The following is a 19,626-nucleotide window of genomic DNA, read 5'->3' on the forward strand; positions in this document are numbered from 1 at the left end:
TGAACATTTTTATAATTTATTAGTTTGATTTCAGGAGTCAGTTTCAAGTTTCTTAGTCGTTTTCAACAATAATTTCAGTCTTTTCCACAGTAGGTGTGTTAATATAATCTAAATACTGGACTACCACAACCCGGGACATCAAGAAACTAACACACTTTTTATTTCTCAAATCTTTCGTAGTACAGTATTTGCGACTTTCTATCATAGTTAAATAATAGTTATTACAATTACTTGAAAGGCAGTGGCGTGTCCCTAAATTTGGCTCTGTTCTTGGCCAACTAGATGCAGTACTAAGGCCATAATGAGCAGCAAAATGTATGAATTGGTGGGGGGCTTATATGCCAAACATACAAAAATCTTCAAACTCAGGATTGTCTTATTATACGCGGCGGATCGCCTTATACGCGAGAATTTACGGTATACCGTCGTCTTGCAATCGAAAGCTTCCTACTATCTTCCTTGCCAGATGAGAACAGAAACACCAAAATTTCTTCAGCATGTGAATTTGTAATAGTTTATTGGTAATTCTTGTTTTAAGACATTAAATGCCCATTTGTATACTGTAATATAACTGCATAAGTAGTAATAAACATTTGGCTATGCAAGGGTGTAATATTCTGTAAAGCATCACTAACATCGTATTTATCAAAATAAAAAATTAACAAAATGGCATGTTTTAACTATGACAAATTTTGTGAAACTTTTAAAATTTCTATAATTAGTAAACAAAACAAATTTAAAAAAACATGTCCACTGATTACACGAAGTACTGTGTGATAAATAATAAAAGTATTACCATTTTGGTAACTTTGAGATAATTTTTATAGTAGTTGATTGCTAAATTAATTATGTAACAAACTATTACAAAATAAAAATTAAAAAAAGATCATGCATAGGTAGGCCTACTAATGATTAAATAAAAAAATAATAATGTTAAAAATAAATAAAATGAGCCTTCCAACAATTATCAAACTTATTCTCTTTAGGGAAAAATATATATTAATTTAATTTCTTATATCTATTTAAAAACCCCCTTCACACTTATTATTTTGATACAATTTGTTAAGCCCTGTCCAGATTTTCAATTTTATTTGACAAAAACTTGTGACATGCCTAATGTTCATATGACATTACATCATGTCTATATATGGGCATACAACAATTTTTTGTCTGTTAGGACAATATACAATTGTTGCTGTATAAACAAGTATTCCTGAACTGGTTATGAAATTAATAACAACTCACACTGCCATGCTGTGAACCGGTTATTACCAGTTCAAACCAGTTACATCTAAATTAATATCATTATTTAAATATCTAAACTTTAGTTCTGAATCTACATTGTTGTATTACACGATCGGTTTAGTCAAATCTAATGCAATATTATAAAAAACTCTGTATCAATAAAACAAAAAAACGCACACAAACATATTGACTAGGAATGCACAATAAACTGGACACGTACTGTAACAAAGAATCCATTTTTTTAAAAATGCGAGTGCTAGCAATGCGATCTTTACCAGGTGTGCCTCGTCACAGTCTCCATGGAATCGTACTGACGACTTGGCCAACACAGTACGTGTCCAGCTTTTATATGTCCGGAAAAGCCTTCACCGGCCATTGTCAAAACAGGGTCGCTATCACACATGATTACTACTACGAGTGACTGTTAATAAAGATAGATTATTGCATGTTAAAATGCTTTTTAAAATGATTTAAAATCTGATACCCGTATGCCATAGAACTTTAAGAGTGGATAGTGTACATCAAATTGATTAGGGTTTATACTATCTTGTATTACATTAAGTACCTCTATGTCATCATCATCATCATCATCTTTTGAAGTCTGTTTTCACCGCATGCGAGGGTTAGACAGTTTGAAAGCTGTACAGTTAGCTGTAAGGTGGGTGTATCCTGCGAGACCCGTTAGTGAGAATAAGGGCAACTTCTGTACTGAGATTTAATCTGCAGAGATCCCCCAACCCTCACAACATCCTGCCATGACTTAAGTGGATGACCTTGTGAACGAGGTCCATCAACATCAAGTTCTGTGATACGCCTTGGCCATGTGTCAATCGTGCCAATCGTGGTGACAGAGTAGGGGTCAAGGACACATGACCCTTCATCAGGGAACCCTGGACCCTCTTTTGCAGGAGCCAATCATTTTGTCTAAGAAGACTGCTTTAAAAAGCCTATTAAAAAAATGTGCTCAGCACCAACCATGGCGAGGTTGAAGTGCATGTCAATCCCTCATCAGGTGCCTGGCGCCACCAATGCTAAAAAATCATCATCTGGCAGTGCATGAAGGATCTGTAGTACCGGTATAAATTTTACACATTATCACAATTGTTATATTCATTTATAAAAGCCGTCATGATTGGAAGACATGTAGCTGGGATCAATAAAAGACACTACGCTATACAGTACCCTGTATAACTGTATAATCGCTTTCAACAACTGCTTCTAGGCCTTTGGCAGTAGGCTCTGTTTGAACTTGTTGAGCATTACCATGATCTATTCTTCTACCTCCACTAGTATCCCTGCTTGGTCTAGCACAACTTTAAATACTTCAATCTCATCCTGAAGAAAACAAATATTGAGGTCCACATTATGCTGGTACAGTAGATATACCTTGGAATTTGATTAGGTAGTATACAGTAATATAATGCCAAAGAGAATAGATTTGCAAGAGGTCCAACTCTTGAGGTTTCATTGGAACGTAATTCTATTTTCAAAAAAGTACTACAATGTATACAAAATCAGGGCAGTCGGACCTCTTGCAAATCTATGCTCTATGCCAATACTTCTTAGCGTTAGCGTGGTGGTTACAACACTGCCAAAACTTCATTATTAGACATAGCAGAGCAATAGCTTGGTGTTTTATTTTTGGTTCAATTCCTGCCAATTATCAATTTTTCTTTTGAAGGCTATGTTCAGACACAATGTTAATTGTGTGGTGTAAACTTGTGCTCTGTGTAGCAAACGCCAGTATTAATGCTCAATCACTGGAGTAGGATAATCCCCCAACAGACCTCAGATTAGCGTATGCCACTAAGTTACGAGTCATGCATCACTGATTTTGAACTCAGCCAGAATAAGCTTAGATGTAGACAGGAAATAAAATGCACGATTATGAATTCCTATATTAAGAGCAAATACTTTCGATTAACATTCATTAATCACCCAGTCTAGACATCTTGATAGTTACGCCATAGATACAACGTCATGGTTACTGTATGTTAAAATAGCAAATAAAAAAAAACTGTATACACTTAGTTACCTCAAAATCTTTAAGAGCAGTTTTCACTACATCATAGCCATTGATTTCTTTGGTAACAACACACAGGAATCCACCACCACCAGCTCCTGCTAATATTTGTCCATATGCATGAGGTCTGAGGGCATCCATCATGTTTTTGACAGTGCTAGGCTCGCATCCAGTTGCTAAGATTTTCTTTTGTTCCCAGTAAGTGTTCATACATGCACCAATTTTTTCCAGATTACCTACAGAACAAAAAAAGTATTCTCTAAAAAGTGATATACAGTCTGTAACAAAATCAGAAAGGAACGCCTAAAAATTAAATACAATAAAATAATTTCTCATTTCACAAGCATCAATAATAAGTATATTTTTCTAATTTATAGTAAATAATAAATCAGAAATTTATATCACGTCAATTCAAAAATATTATCAAAGGCACCAAGAGAAAAATAATCCAGACTAAAAAGCCTGATAAAATAAGGAAGAGTTAAGATTCATTTTGAGTAAAACTAAATTTGCAGTTTGCAGTCTGTCTAACAGAAATGAGTCGTGATTCCAAAAATGTAGGGGAAGGGGGGGGGGAACTGAACAGAAAAGGAACATTGACCATGTGTTTTATTTTATGTTTAGTAATAAGTATATTTAATGGACAGCTTAGTCTGTTAATCAGTGTTCTCCTCATTGGCACCACAGAGCCACTAAACAATTATATGGTTCATTCTTTGGCAATCCTATCCTATCAATATACTTTCTCATTTGTCATAATGTTTATTGACTTTTTTTATTAAGTTTATTGTTGCTTTGGCTAAATATACAGTTAACTCAAATCTAAAATGACAATCAAAAATTGTTTGACTTAGATAAAATCGACTTATAGATTGATAAATAATGGACACAACAATTTGACATATAAAATAAGATCAACTTAGAAATTATTCGACTTAGGCGAAGTCAACCTAGGCAAGTTTAACAGTATTAAATGAAATCAACTTCCGATAGACACAAAAATTAATACCTTCTTTAAAGGCATCAAAGCACAGCCAGGCATTGGTCTTCAGATTCTGCACATTGTCAACTACTTGTGGAATCCGTGCATACCAATTTCTTACAACTTCTTGAAGCAGATTTCTACCAATGAAAATCAAAACAGAAAAATTAAACAAGTTATAGATAAATATGTAATAACTGAAGTAAACAGCTGTTTAACACTGATATTTAAAATCCAAATGATTGAATTGAGCAGCAAACTATACTTTCTTTTTAGGAACATATTTCTAATTGTCAAATTTGTGGTGACTACTGATGTGTATTTACCTAGCAAGGCGGGTTTTTCCAGTGTAAACCAGTACAAACTGGTTATTAAATTTGGCCAGCATATTGTCTGAGATGTCCACATGTGTGATGTCAACTTTCAAAGGTAACCCTGCTTTACAATGTCCAATATTGATACCTCCAGTTAGGCCTTTAAAAAAATTGAGAAATGTGAAAAAAAAAAACAATATGGTTGAGAATTCTACTTTGAAATAAATTCTCAATCCGCAGACTACAGTAGTTCAAATACAGAATACCAATTACATCCGGAAATACTTGCAACTCGATGGTATTATTAAATTATACGAAATAATGTAAAACGTACAAGTCCAAATTATACTTAATGAAAAAGGCAATGATAATGGCAATAATAACCTCCAACTTGGTCTTGCCAACCGCCACCAGTTGTCAAAATTTGTTCAAAGTGAAGAACCTAAGCCGAAAAATAAACAATGAACGATAAATAATTAAAACAAAAAACTGTATTAAATTATATAATGCAATGTAAAGCATGGTTAGTAAATGTAATATAATTACAGATAATTAAAACTTACGGCATGTATGAGTGACGAATGGTCATAGGATTTTCCTGAAATTCTCCACAGAACAGCTATCACAGCTCCTGCTAAAATACTACTGGTCCCCAGACCTTCAAAAGCAAATCATCAAAATTTGAAAAAAGCGATTTCCATGATCTCTGTTTATACATCAAAATTCTTCTCTATTTTAAAATTTTTGTCAGAGGTCGGAAAAATTGTTCAATAATAAAAAATAAAAAAAATTGTAGAGTGGTCTACACTAGTGTATTAAAAACATTTTTTAGAAAAAAATTATTTTCATATGGCACTCTGTTATTGAGTTATGATTTGTTAAATAACATGCTGTTAAAAAAAACAGCCTCGAAGCTTACTACATTTTTGTTGGTTACGCACCACAGATTCTCTATATTTGTCATCACTTCAGTCTACCGATTTGTGGAAAAGGTGTATTATATTTCTCTGTGCATAATGATAATTATGGGCAGTTAACTTCATGAAGAATATTAATGAGAGTGTAAAAAAACATGCAACCATCCTGAATCTGCAGGAGACTTCCCTGCCAGTACTGCAGGAGTGATCCCTGCCAGTACGGATCCCTGCCACAAAAAAACAATTGCTTCTCTTTTCTGAAGTGTTGCCATCATCAGTTCTTTATTTATTTCAATATGTACCTGAGCCATGAGGAACATCAGACCAGGTATGCAGCTCAAATCCACCACCATACCGTGACTGAAGCTGATCAGAAAGGGACACGTCAGATGGAAACGCTACGACCTCAGCACAGATGAAGGCTGCCTTCAGAAGTGCACCTGTACAATATGCAAATCAGCATTTGCGTGTATTATGATAAAACAAATTATCACAAAAATGTAAATATAACATTTTGACTTTTCTTTGATTTATAGGAATTTTATATTCATATGAATATATTGAAACATCTGATGAGGATGATGATTAAGTTAATGATAATTATGTTGATGACGTAGCTGCTGATATAATAATTCAAACAGTACTGACCTGGGGCTTGTGGATTATTATAATCTTGAAGATCATCAAGAAGATTGCACTCCAGAGCGACACTTGGACTGTAATTACTCTTCAGTACCAGTGATATATGTGGTCTGAAACAAAAGTTAACTTCAATAATATCTGCATAGTGCAGGGTGTTTCATATAGTGCACTGGAATGGACTATTCCAATATTTTTCAGTTGTGTTTAGATTGGAAACATCATCCATGTGTATGTGGTTACAGAACTTATGGCACTAAAGAAAGTCTCTAGAATTATTACTATATATACTTATATATTTATAAATACTTACTCAGGAATTTTTTTGCATTTTGCACCTATTGGGCGCTTTCCATTCAATTGGATGGCAGCATCAATCACAGCACCTCCACTCTCATACGTGATTGGTGGAGTATCTGACCAACCACCAGATATGTCAATGCGTGCTGGACAACTGACAGTCACCCATTTTCCCATTGCTGGTGGTTCACAAGGGGTAGTTGATATAAACTGCAATTCATTGAAACTTAATTTGAAATACATATATTTTTTCGTTTATTTTTATTGGATTTGTTATGTATGTAATTATAAATTGGAATTAGTTTAGGTTTTATATATCAGTGTTCACATTACAAATCTTGTAATGCTTTGAAAACATAAAATTAGTAATACAATTTAAACCATTATGTAAGGGGGCTATGGCTTAAAGCTGATCAGACGAGTCTAATTTATTATATAGCCTGCTCCACAAATCAGATGAAATTGACGATTTATTATATCTTTGTATATAAAGTTACTGAATTGTGGAATTGGATCATTCAGACTTACATTCCTAGCAGACATAACAGCATGTCGGATTAAGATCTGTGCAGCACCTTCATAATGACGCGCTGCCCTCACAAGTCTCACAGGTTGGTTCATCCAATCACTACGCACTTTCTTCAGAAGTTTAACACCCTCTGCGATTCTTTCACTCTATCAGGAATTGAAATGCAAAATTGAACATATTTTGGTCAGTTCAAATGATAGGCAACTTCTCTCACAAAAGGTGATAATGTATTCTAACTTATTAGGATTAAATTAGCAAACCTCAAGTAACTGGAATGCTGGTTGCCACTCTGTATTTGCAGCAGGGCCACTGCGAAGACCGCCCTCATTGTTGGCCAAGGCCCCAAGTACACCAGCAATACACACAAGCGTTCTGGCTGCAACACCATTTGACGAAGACGTACTAGCAACTGGTTGAAAACAAAATTTAAAAGCTCTCAAACACAGAACATTATTATTTGTTTTAAAATGGTTCTTTTAAGACATGGTGTTGTACTTACAGATAAATGATTAATTCTGTAACATGCAGCCCATTAACTAATTTCAACATCTAACATAATTCAACCATTTGAATATAATGTAAAAGGATGTTGCTGTTTTAACATAGCATGAATTGAATTACATAGATCATCATAATGATGTTTCTGTGCTTTTTCTCACCTTCGTCAAGTACATCCAGTAGTTGATCTGCATAGTTTTCCGTGACCAAACTCTTGAAAAGTTTTTGAAGGCCATCGTCGGTACCATTCTGAAGAACATCCCATATATGATGTCTACTAACTTCATAGAATAACTCTCTACAAAAGAAATTAGTTAGTGGTTGTCTCAATTTTAAATATTTTTTTTTCTAATATCTTACATCACACACATATTATTAAAAGTCTTTTTCAATATCCTAATTTAAATTTAAATATTTAAAAATTACCTCCTCCAATCAAATTCATTAGCATGATCAATAGAACACATAATATCCTCAAATGAGAGTCGCCATGAAGAGCGCCACCTAGCAAGCATTACTGGATCTTGCTTCCCAACAACCAACCATAGGACCTCTTGGATACCAACCGTCTTTGTATGATGCCATACTGGGAATAGTTTTGCATTAAACAAAGTCTGATCATAGTCCGACTATATGAAGAAAACAGGGTAACATACGTATTTACAAGCGCAAGAATTTGTTTATGAGTACAGTACTTCACTACCAAAGCATTCAATAATACTCAGTGCCTCCGTCAATATAAAGCGAAGTTTACATTGCTTTTCAACTGATGTATATTTCTAACTTAAATTTAACCATACACTAGAGGGGATTATTATGTCGAATTTGAATAATGCATTCAGAAATTGCCTTCTGGCCTACAATATTTTCAAGGATAATGTAAACCTCTGTGAAATTATCGCAATTTAGTGCATAGAATATAACTATACTAATTGTTTGTGAACAAATTATACAGTCACTTATAGATTCAAGATTTATTAATACCAAGTTGTGTATATAATATTGTATTGCAGTTGACGAACATTGTACAGTATAGCAATATATTACTCACTAGATCAGGTGCCCATAAGTCTTCTGCCAATATTCCAGTTCTGTTGCTGAACATTACCCATGGTTCATTGCAAAATAACAACTTTCCTTTAACAAAAGGGTTCTGGGAAGGTGATGGAAAAACATTACAGTATGTTATTGACATAAAATTTCATGTCTGATGTGTATTTGCCTCAATAAAGAATAAGTATTATAAATCAATTGTGACATCAGCATTGTAATTTCCAATATTCTTTTCCTACCAGTGAACTAATTTTTCATTAGTGCATTGTTTGCTTAAAGTTTTTTAAGTTCATGTACAAAAAAATTTCCACGAGGATATGATATGCAACTATTCAAATTTCTTATTAGTACATACTATATAATAGTCTATATCAGTAAAACATTAGTATATAAGTAAACTGGCACTGGTGATAAAATAAATAAAAATAATGTAGAGATGAATAATTACTTGTAAATGGTCCATCTTGCCCATGATGGTATAAACACGAGTTTTCTGTTTCCTTTCACCTCCAAGTTGAATATTGAATCCCTGGAAGACTATGCCAGCATCAAATTCTATGTTATCCTTAAAAAAAAATAATGTTGAAATGAATAAATAAGTCACTCTCACAATCATATTGTTGCAATTTATTTTTCATAGACAGGTTGTCAAGCACCTTTTCACCACCTCTAAATCCGCCACTGCAGGCTCTATAAACTCTAAGGCTGGTATCTTAGGCACCAAGCTACAGCCCCACCTCATAATCACAACTAATATTTGTTTGATGTTCCATTTAATGTGTGAATCATATATACTGTATAATTTACATACTTTTGATTATGACGATAAAGTTTATTTTGTCATTTGATAAATAATATAAGAAAAAAATCGACCTACCACAAAATCTGTTAGATCAACTCCATACAGCATAGAATTTTTCCCAATATTCATATTGCCCTAGTAATTAAATTAATAAGTTAGTAAATATACTATTTACCATTACAAATTTTACTCCCTTAATCTTCATTGTCTTCCTCATCCTTTTCATCATCAAAATTATCATTTTAATCATCCTCACCATCAATACCATCATTGTTATTATTGCTTTCATCATCATCATCACTATTTGGTACATCATTGCCATTCCATGTCAGGAATATCTGTTTGTCATTGCCTGATAAACAGTTGATTTTAAAACCACTGATAATTTACCGATTTGAATGAAAAGTCGAGGTCAGACTGGTGCTTTAAAATTCAATTATAGTGTAACTATAACAAGGGGAAGATTGCAGATTTAAGGGGGGGGGGGCAGCCCGGCACCTGCCTCCTCTTTTGGGAGGTAAAAAACAGAAAAAGAAAAGAAGAAAGAAAGAATAAGAAAAAAATGATAGCTCTGAACGACCTCAAATTTTATTTTCAGGCGTCTAGAACACAAACATTTTGAGGCAGTGTTGTCTCAATAGGCCCAACTTTCGGCCCCCACTTTTGGACATCTCTGGATCCGCCCTTGACTATAACTATTTCATCACTGTTATCAAAACCATCATTATCACTATCATCATCACAATCAACATAGTTTACACCATAAGAGTTGAACCAAAGGTATAATAGATTTAGATTACAATAATAAACATCCCGATCATTATATGTGGCAAAGACAAGCCAAACCAGTCACTCATTGCAAACCGTGTTTCAGATATAATGGCCAAACATGCTTGAATGTCAAAATTTTAAAAATCTATTTCACTGCACCAAATTAATCATTATATATCTATACATCATGCTAAGCTGTTATTTTTCCCATTTCCAATGTTAAAACAACACTTCTTTATGATTTGAGAAAAGCCTGAAGCGTAAAATTTGAAAACTGATGTCTCAAATATTGTTCTTTAAACAGCTGTATGTTTCATAAAGAAATGTCAGACTTAAATGATTCTTTTACCATTTTATAGCTCTCATTTTACTGTTTAACCATGTATTAATAACTAAAAATTGATTTTTACTTGGAGTGACTTGTTTGGCTTTACCAAATATGTCATACATACCTTGATTTTACAGTGTGAGATGACACAGTTTACGCCAACTTTAACATCACCTTCCAGTACAGAGTTAATTACCACACTAGGCTCATCAATCATCTCAGGTTTCTGCAATAAACACATCCGTCAATGTCAACGAGACTACTCCTTAGAACATTCATAAGGAAAATATGTGACCAATTATATCATGTTTTACTTTACCTGGATATGACAATGTTTCCGGTTGGTCCAACTGAAAAATTTATCTTGATCTGATTGGAGAGGGCACATCATTAGGTACCTTCGAAATTCAGATGCATCTTTGGTGAAATAATTATAGCTGCCTTCTTGAATAAGTTCTATGGAAATATAGATTTCCAAAGTTAATGATAATTATAGTATTATGAAGAAGCTGAAAATGATGACGATGATGATAATGATGATGATGATAATGATGAAGATGATGATGAAAATGATAATGATGAGTATGAAAATGTTGCTGCTGATGGTAATTTTTTTTATGATAATGGCAATGATAATACTAGATGATTATAGTCTTTATGAATATAATAAATGATTATATTGATGATAAAAGATGATTTTTATTATTTACAATGATAATACAATGATGACAATAATGATGACAATGATGATGACAATGACAACACATTATCAACTATACCTGCTTGTAACCTGATGCCTCTGAGATTTTTCCAGATGAGACTTAAAGCCCTGGTTATATTTTTCTTGTCCAATTCATTCTCATTTATGCCTGTATTGCGCTTCTGCATTCGATTGCCTGATATGAAATCTTCTTCATTCACTTCACTTGCCATGCACAATAGCACATCAAAAAACAAGGAAAGCTATACAGAAATTAATAGAATAAAGTTAATACAGATTGTAATTTAAGTATGATAGGTTTGTAGTGATTTAACCATTTCATGTTAATTACCGTATGAATATTCATGTTGTTTTTCATTTTTTTTTTATAGCTTCTATCATTACTAAGTCTCTGGAATAAGACGAGACGTTTTTTTATACCTTGTTTCGCGAATCCGCTGCTCACCGATATTGACTATTTCAAATAAAAATAAAATTTTATTTTTGGCTAATTAGCACACCCACCGCCACACAAAATGGAAATAGTTTTTCTTTATTTTCATTAGGCCTGCTGCTGCCAAATCTCCAAAAATAAGATATGTATATTTCTTACTCATTATATAAACTTGAAACATTTTACCATCCCATTACTACAGTCTTCACATTCGACAATTACATTTTATTTATACTTTCTCCTCTGTCTCGAAGTTAGTGAAAAAAATCATGTTTGGTGTGGCACTTATTGGAGGATTTACAGTATATCAGTTAAATGTACAAAGTAACCAATTTAAATTTCGAGAACAATTGCTCAGCCCAACATACAACAGTTTCTAAATCACTATGCACCAAAAACTAACTTACCGAAATCAATTTGACGCCACTATCAAGACCATTAAATGTACAGGCATCCAGCGGTGGTGTGACACAAAAGGAGGCTAACTTTTCTGACACCCTAAAATTCAAGATTTAAATATATCAATATTATTCATTAAAGATGAAATGATTGCTCAATATTAAGAACTAAAGTCTATTTTAAGGCTTTAGAGAGTGAAAATGTTCCACCAACCTACAGACTACTAAATGCTATTCTTACTTTTCAGAGAGAAACACAATACCGGCAACAAGTGGAACCTTCCCATCAGGCAGTGCACACTGCTGGAGGGTGTTGGCTTTTCCCTTGTAGATAATATCCTCAATTTGTCCCTGTAAAATTCAAATGTTAAACTGTACATGGGTTTGGCAAATTTCAAAAAGCTGATCTCATATTTGGAGGTGGGGGTTTTCCTTATTTGGAGTCAAGCTAAGGTGAAATTAATTATTATCTTATATGGATATAGGGCCTATTTCCTTATTGAGAGTAGGGCTCACCTCCTTATTTGGAGTGGGACTTATCTCTTAATCAAGGGTTGGGGATTACCTCCACCATTGGGAAATGGGACTTATCTTTTTAATAATAATACTGTATTTGTATAGTGTATAAATATTTTTTTAAGATATCTCAATGCGCTTTAGAGTTGATGAAAATGTGAGTGGTAAAAAGTGTGTTTAATTCTAAAAGTAATGTAAATGAAATAGATGAGCTTTTAGTTTAGATTTAAATTAACTGATGGAGTAAAGCGACTGGTGAAGCATAGAGAAAGCTCTATCGCCATAAGATTTTGTAAGTGATGAAGACTTATTGGCTTATCTCCTTATTTGGAGGTTGGACTCATTCCCTATTTGGGAGTGGAGCTTATCTTTCTATTGGGAGGTGGATCTCATCTCCTTATTGGAAGTTAAGGGCTTATTCAAATTTGGCTAATTCAGACATACTTAATATTATTTTATTGTTATTAATCAGTTCTCATTACCTAACTGAATAATAGTAAAATATTTAAAAAAAATGCTTACTTCCTTATCAATTTTATAAACACCATGATTCAATGCGTACTCCACACTGGCTGGTACAGTAATTGCCCGCACTCCCTGGAAATTTTTCCAGTTAAGGTCCACATCATCTGGAATGTTCAACAGCATTTCCGTACTGCATACCCACACACCAGGGGGAGCATTGACAGCAATCTGAGTGGCATATATAGGGAAAAGTTTGTTGTGAATAGTATTAATCCTGGGATACACCTTTTCCATGAATCGGTAGACATCTTGAAGTGACAACAAACAACCCAAGTCAGTGGTGCGTAACCAACAGCTTAGTATTTTCATATTGTTACTGTTCCAGGTACCGATAATATACAGATTTCTCTTACTATAAAGTTATGTTTTATAAAGAAGTAGAGTATAGTAATTTATGTTTTTAACACAGGAAACTCTCACATAGTTACTAAAACAATGCTAGTCTAAAGTAATGGTAATGGTTGGAGACTTATATAGCGCAAAGTATATGGTCTCTATACTACTAGTACTACTGCACTGTAATGCATAGGCCTATTTTAATACACTACTTCTTAGATAGGCTTTTCTTTTTCCATCTTGATTTCAGAGGTCAAAAACATTTTTCAATTTTTTTTTACAATCATATAGTGGTGTAGAATAGTCTTTTCAGAACATTTTCCAGAAAAAATTAATGTGATACGACCATCCATTATGGAGTTATGAAATTTTAGATAACACAAGGACAAGAATTCAGCCTCAAAGATTATCTTATTTCTGTTGGTTATGCACCACTGACTTTGGTTGTTTGTCATCACTTCAAGATGTCTACCAATTCATGGAAAAGGCATATTGTTTACCTTAAACCATATGGTCAGACTAAGGTCAAGCCATCAATATCAAGGTATAAGCTGACCCTGTGCAGAGGTGGATGGAAGATATTTTTAGCTGGTAGTGTGAAACTATGGTCTTAAAGTGGAGGGTCTTGAATTCTGGAGTGTAAGCCATTTTAATCACCTATCTAAATGATTTAACACTTAGCGGTTAGAGATTTTTTTTGCTGCTTACAGACCTACTCAACATCCTAAGATCTGCTACAGCTGTGTTATTTATACTCTCACTGCAAGTTGAGATAAGTGTTTACCTGCTGAAGTTTTATGCATTATTCAATCTATAACATTTACTGTGCAGACAAAATGCATCAGAACCCTGATTAAAAAATACATGTGTCTCCTTAAAGGCCAATAAGAAAAATTATTGTGTTGGCCATGCCCGACCAACCAAAATTTTTTTTTTTTTTTACTACAAAGATTATTTGATAGATACAAAGATAATTTTTTTCATGAGATTATAAGGCTGGAATAGTCTTGGACTAGGATAGGGAGCCAAGGCCTAGCGTATTTTGGTGCATGTTATGCGATGCGAATCCAAAATTATTGTATCAATTGCGTATTTTATACTTTTTAAGCGTAAACACATTTTTGGTATTTAAAAAAAAGTTTTCCTACTGACCTACCCATTTTTTGGATTTTCCCAAAACGTGGCCAACACAATTGTTTTTTTTAATTTTTTTGGCCTAATAGGAGTGTCCCAAAGGGAGGGTTCTACAGTAATAAAAATTTCAGAAAAAAAAATTCTTGACTTACTTTAAATGTCATAAAGTGTAATATGTAGTCAAGGTTACAGACAAGAGAGTCATAGCCTTCTTCTTCTATCGTTTTCATAGTGACTGGTAGCGTTACAAATGCTTTGCTGCAAGCATCAAAGACATAGTCACTCCCCTATAACAGAACATAGTGTACTATTATGAATCACATAGTGATGAGAAAGAGAAACTAAATGACAGAGAAAAAACCTACAACTCCCCCTAAAGACGTAACGAAAGTATTAAATACTGTAAATTGTTACTATTCCTGAAGGCACAAGAAAATAATAACAGCAGCAACAGTAATGGTATCCATTGGTAATAATATAATAATATAAAAAACAATTTCTTATTTAATAATAGCATTGGAGTGATGTTTTTCCCTACCTGACGTGCTATCGTATCGAATATTCACTAAAAAAAATTCGGAAGTAATTCACCACTCCTATGATATCTTCTTGATGCAAACACACATTGCAAATTCAAAATAGCACATTAACAGATATAATGTCTTGCTGACTTTATACATTTTGAATTACACAGATTATTATAAGAATCTTACCACGTGAAGAATTAATATCCTGGCCCCAGATAAAACATCAACATTCAGTACCTGCAAGATGAATAATCCAAAACACAGTTATCAAATGAAATATACAGATGCACTGTATTTTTTATGGAATGAAGTGGGTGGCCTAGTTTTACCAGAGAGGGGAGTGGGATTAGGGTTTGCTTAAAGGGGGTATGGCAGAGCCATATAACCCACTTCATTTCTGATTACATACCTGAATGTTAGTATTACCTTTATTCGTTGCACTGTGATTGCTTCATTCTTATTTAAAATGTCTATGAAAAATGAAATGAGAATAATGCAAACACCACAAATTACCGTAAAATTCTTCTTAGCACTTAGATGTTCAGCCAGGACGAGTAATGCATTCAATGTAGCGCCTCCGCTTCCAACACTGCCCTCTGGATCTTCAACTGTTACTATCACAACATTCTTATCAATAAGACCCTTTTTCTTTCGCATTTCAAGTTCTGAAAAACGTTGGGAAAAAGGATTAGTGGTACTCTTTTGAAAAGCTTTGAAAATTGTATACATATAATTCATGGGAAAAATCAGGAAGCAATAAGGGGCAAAAAGAGACAGCTGGTGGGGGAAGAATGTATCCCCTCCAGTGGTGGACCGTAGGGTAAATTGCAGGGTTGCTAGGTATTGGCATAGGGTGTGCGAGTGCGTGCACGCTCGCCATCCCCCCCACCCCAAAAAATATATTTTCCATCCCCTAGTTGCGCCCCCCTGCCCACAAATCATGCTCAAGTAGTTAAAAATCACCTCAAATTACCTTACTTTGTGCACACCCCCCCTCACCTAATCACCAATCGCCCACTTTACCTTCCTGCCTTCATAACTTTAATCATTGAGATTAGGCCTATTGATAGAATACCTGATCGGCAGTGGAGGTCCCGATTTGTGAGAAGAGCATGCGCACATACTCTTGGAAGCACCGTTTCCATTCCAGTGTTAAATTGGCTATTCTGACGCCACCGCATGGTTGTCACAATAGCAAATTTAAGCGTTGTAGGGTATGCTCTGACTCCTATTGACTCACTAAATACGTGATTGACTGATATTGAAAACCTCCAATGCGTAAATACTAAGCAGCTGAGAATACAATGTGATAGGCCTGACTGTGACTTATCCTAGATACCAAAGTAGGACAAATATTGAAAAACTTTGCTATTCCAATGAACTGTAGCAATCCACTCGAAAAATTAATGTTTATGTAGAAGATTCTGACTAAGAATAAAATGGAAAAACTGTACTACTATATTTTAAAAAAATTTGTTTTAGCCAGGGTATGCACTGCATACCTTGCTTGCCTTGACAGTCTGCCACTGATCCCCTCCCCAATTCAACTGCAGCCTGCTTCTATTTCCCTGTTACATTTACTGCCATAATCCATTTTCTGATTATAAAAATTATCTCACCTCTTTGATAGACATGGGCATCAACCTTATTACGACAAGTGAGTGCAATCGCAGTCCACTGAGCTCGTTTTCTCACGTACTGTCCATCTTCATTTATGCAGTCAAGTTCATCCAGCTGCAAATGACCAAATTCCATTATTTGAATTTGTCCCAAAAAAACCAGTCTAATTAAAACTCTCTTCACTCTGTCAAATTTATGTGACAAAAACAATGTGATAAGCCAATAAATTGGTTGTAATATGACATCATCATGTCCATATATGGGCACATCACAAAAATTATCACATAAAATTTGATAGTGTGGACAGAGCTTAAAGCTCTGTCCACACTATCAAATTTTTTTTGACAAAAAAACTGTTGTATGCCCATATATAGTCTTGATGTGCCTATATATGGTCATGATGTGATGTCATCACGACCATATTTAGGCATGTCACATGTTTTTGTCAAATAAAATTTGATAGTCGACAGGAAGACTATGTTGCTTTTTCTGGTAAACTCAAATTTTAAAACATTGTCTTTGTTATTATGCAAAATAGCATTCAAATGATATCAGTGACCTCCGACATGGAGCACACATAAAGATCTCAAAAAAATATGATTACCAGTTTTTGAAGTCGTTTGGTTTCAGCAATCCATTTTCCAATTTCTGCTTTGTTGCCTTCACTACCTGTCAATTTACTGTCCATTTTTTCTTTTGGAAAATCTTGTTTAACAACTTTAAAAAAAAGAATGAATGATAGAGATGAATGTTTTATGTGCTATACAAGTGCACAACCACTAACATTATATATAATGCAATACTCAACAAAGAAAGCCTATTTGTTAGGCGTGGGTGGTGGAGGTGGGAATGGAAATTATGAGAACTACAGCAAAATGAAAGGTTTATGGCAAATTTGCTAAGTAAAATGTATATAAGGGAATTTCTTTACAACTGGTTATTGTGCTAAGAGTTGTTCATTCAAGCACATAATTCTTATGTGAAAACCACAAAATGTTGAAACCTCTTTCAAAGTGATATAACATTGTGTCAAAAAAGTTGGCAATAATATTCAAAATCAGGCAAATAAACATGACTCTTTTGTTACTGCTACTTTTCTGATTGGATTGGATTGGCTTGGATTTATTCGGTGTAAACTCCAAGGATAGCCCACGAAAGTCTAGAAGAAGACTTATTTCCAGTGGGGTTATTCTGGTGGAGATTGATCAGTACACCGGGAGACAATCCCCTGCTCTTTTCCGAAGAGTGTACTGCGTTCTTTAACATACACATGGGCTATAAATGCACACGGGCCCAATGGCTTACACGTCTCATTCAAAACACGGTGTGCTATTGTAACTTGTATTTCAGCCCTCCAGCTGAAACACAAGGAGAAGCAGCAATGGGAATTCACGTCGGGACATAGAGATCTCCATGGTTCAGCGCACACACAGTGGCAACCACCAGATTAGCCAACTGAGCTACTCTTTCTACACAATACAAAAGCAAACAAAGTGAAAAGTTTCTGAACAAAGCACAATGTTTTTCATGGGCAATAATAATGCATAATGTAAATAGGACACCTTTTGTAACTCTTATTTAGCTGACCTCTTTTAATAATCAACCCATTTAACTTCCTACAGTATGGCTGAACTACATTTAGTTTCCATTTATGGATGAAAAAAGGTTTCAACAATTGCCTTGACCTACAATATAAATAATTCAATTTTATGGCAAGTAAAAAGAACTAACAACTCCTTGATAGAATGTGGTGCAAAGATGAGCAAAAATGGACCAAATTTGTATTTTTGGGGGTCCTCAGGGGTGGATCCCCTTTTGGCAGTCAAAAAAAAATTTTTAATAGGGAAAAAATTATCGCGACTGCCGATGTGTTTGTGTCGGAATAATGGTTATTCAGACAGTTCTTCCTCTGTAATAGTCTACTCTCTGCTGATCGAATCCTCCGTACGTGCGGTAATACCATGTGTAGGCTCGCCTTCTCAGTGACGGATCAATTTTTTTGTTGCATGAGCGGCAATCAAGGACCATGGTCCAAAGGAGGCGGAACCTATGGTCGAGAAAAGAATGTTTTCTTACATTTTGAGGCTTAGGAGTTTTAGTCATTTTAATGTCACTACTGTACTGATGATTTCATGCTTCATGGTTGGTGTTTCTGTCTGCTGCTTGGGGGTGGTGAGTGCTCTTTGCCACCCATTGATCTGTTACTACTTCTGGTGAATTGGGTAGTACATTGGGAAACAATTCCCTAAGCCTACTCTTTTGCTAAAGAGTGACTGGAATTGAATCAGGAACCAAAAATCTGAAAGGTGAAAATACCATTTTATCATCCATGGAGTTTATATAATCAGGTCCTTGCTCGAGCTCACTGGATATCTAGGGAAAATCAAAATGCCCTGTAGTTAATGGATCCTCAACTGCCATTAGTAGTTGCATTCTCAATGAGGTCATTGCACTGGAATCGCCTACAATAACGATAGGTGTGTACACACCCCCTTCCCCAATCGGAAAAGGTCCAAATTTTTAAGACAGTCATGAGGTACTGAACGCATTACTATTTGGCTAATCAAATGGCATAGTAATGAAAAATTGAATATTGTAATTAATCCAACCAGATCTGCCCTCCATTTTTTTTCACATCCCCACACACCCCTCCTTGAGGCAATCCAGGATATGATCTTTTGTATAATAAAATTTGTTTAATCAAGGAGCTCTTAGTTCTTTTTGCTTGTCATGGGATATTGAATAATTTATATTGTAAATCAAGGTCAAGCTAACAATTCTTTTCATCAATAAAACGAAATTTAATGCTAGAATAGGCATAGGAAATTAAATGACCAAATTATAAAAGCAGTGAGCAATCTGAGTGACAAAAGGCATCCTATTTAATGCATTATTGTTGCCCATGACAGAAGGTTGTGATTTATCTCCATTTTTACTTTGACTGCCCAGCAATAAAAGAGTTTCATATTCCTGATTTTTAATCTGAGGTGGTACTAACTGACAACATTACTAATT

The 19,626-nt window shown here is 34.5% G+C and overlaps 1 protein-coding gene across 1 annotated transcript in view; it reads right to left on the reverse strand.

The window, feature by feature from the left end:
- Nucleotides 1–1,996: 1,996 nt before the first annotated feature.
- LOC117113921 (L-fucose kinase-like) overlaps nt 1,997–19,626 on the reverse strand; it is a 19,001-nt gene continuing 1,371 nt past the window's right edge. Inside the window, exons 2-28 of the mRNA XM_033257435.1 lie at nt 17,216–17,328; nt 16,611–16,725; nt 15,505–15,656; nt 15,178–15,228; nt 14,617–14,751; nt 12,992–13,162; nt 12,195–12,304; nt 11,963–12,053; nt 11,181–11,364; nt 10,721–10,857; nt 10,526–10,627; nt 9,378–9,437; nt 8,949–9,065; nt 8,499–8,600; nt 7,874–8,076; nt 7,609–7,745; nt 7,210–7,358; nt 6,949–7,095; nt 6,434–6,630; nt 6,130–6,233; nt 5,784–5,921; nt 5,128–5,222; nt 4,949–5,006; nt 4,577–4,724; nt 4,278–4,390; nt 3,281–3,504; nt 1,997–2,580 (exon numbers count right to left, since the gene is read on the reverse strand). Coding sequence (XP_033113326.1) covers nt 2,515–2,580; nt 3,281–3,504; nt 4,278–4,390; nt 4,577–4,724; nt 4,949–5,006; nt 5,128–5,222; nt 5,784–5,921; nt 6,130–6,233; nt 6,434–6,630; nt 6,949–7,095; nt 7,210–7,358; nt 7,609–7,745; nt 7,874–8,076; nt 8,499–8,600; nt 8,949–9,065; nt 9,378–9,437; nt 10,526–10,627; nt 10,721–10,857; nt 11,181–11,364; nt 11,963–12,053; nt 12,195–12,304; nt 12,992–13,162; nt 14,617–14,751; nt 15,178–15,228; nt 15,505–15,656; nt 16,611–16,725; nt 17,216–17,299 — 3,390 coding nt within the window. The 5' untranslated portion in view covers nt 17,300–17,328 and the 3' untranslated portion in view covers nt 1,997–2,514. The remainder of the gene's footprint in view (nt 2,581–3,280; nt 3,505–4,277; nt 4,391–4,576; nt 4,725–4,948; nt 5,007–5,127; nt 5,223–5,783; nt 5,922–6,129; nt 6,234–6,433; nt 6,631–6,948; nt 7,096–7,209; nt 7,359–7,608; nt 7,746–7,873; nt 8,077–8,498; nt 8,601–8,948; nt 9,066–9,377; nt 9,438–10,525; nt 10,628–10,720; nt 10,858–11,180; nt 11,365–11,962; nt 12,054–12,194; nt 12,305–12,991; nt 13,163–14,616; nt 14,752–15,177; nt 15,229–15,504; nt 15,657–16,610; nt 16,726–17,215; nt 17,329–19,626) is intronic.

Source organism: Anneissia japonica, unplaced genomic scaffold (assembly GCF_011630105.1).
Source record: "Anneissia japonica isolate Jap-2015-1 unplaced genomic scaffold, ASM1163010v1 scaffold288221_len503873_cov180, whole genome shotgun sequence".
Classification (NCBI taxonomy): Eukaryota; Metazoa; Echinodermata; class Crinoidea; order Comatulida; family Comatulidae; genus Anneissia; species Anneissia japonica.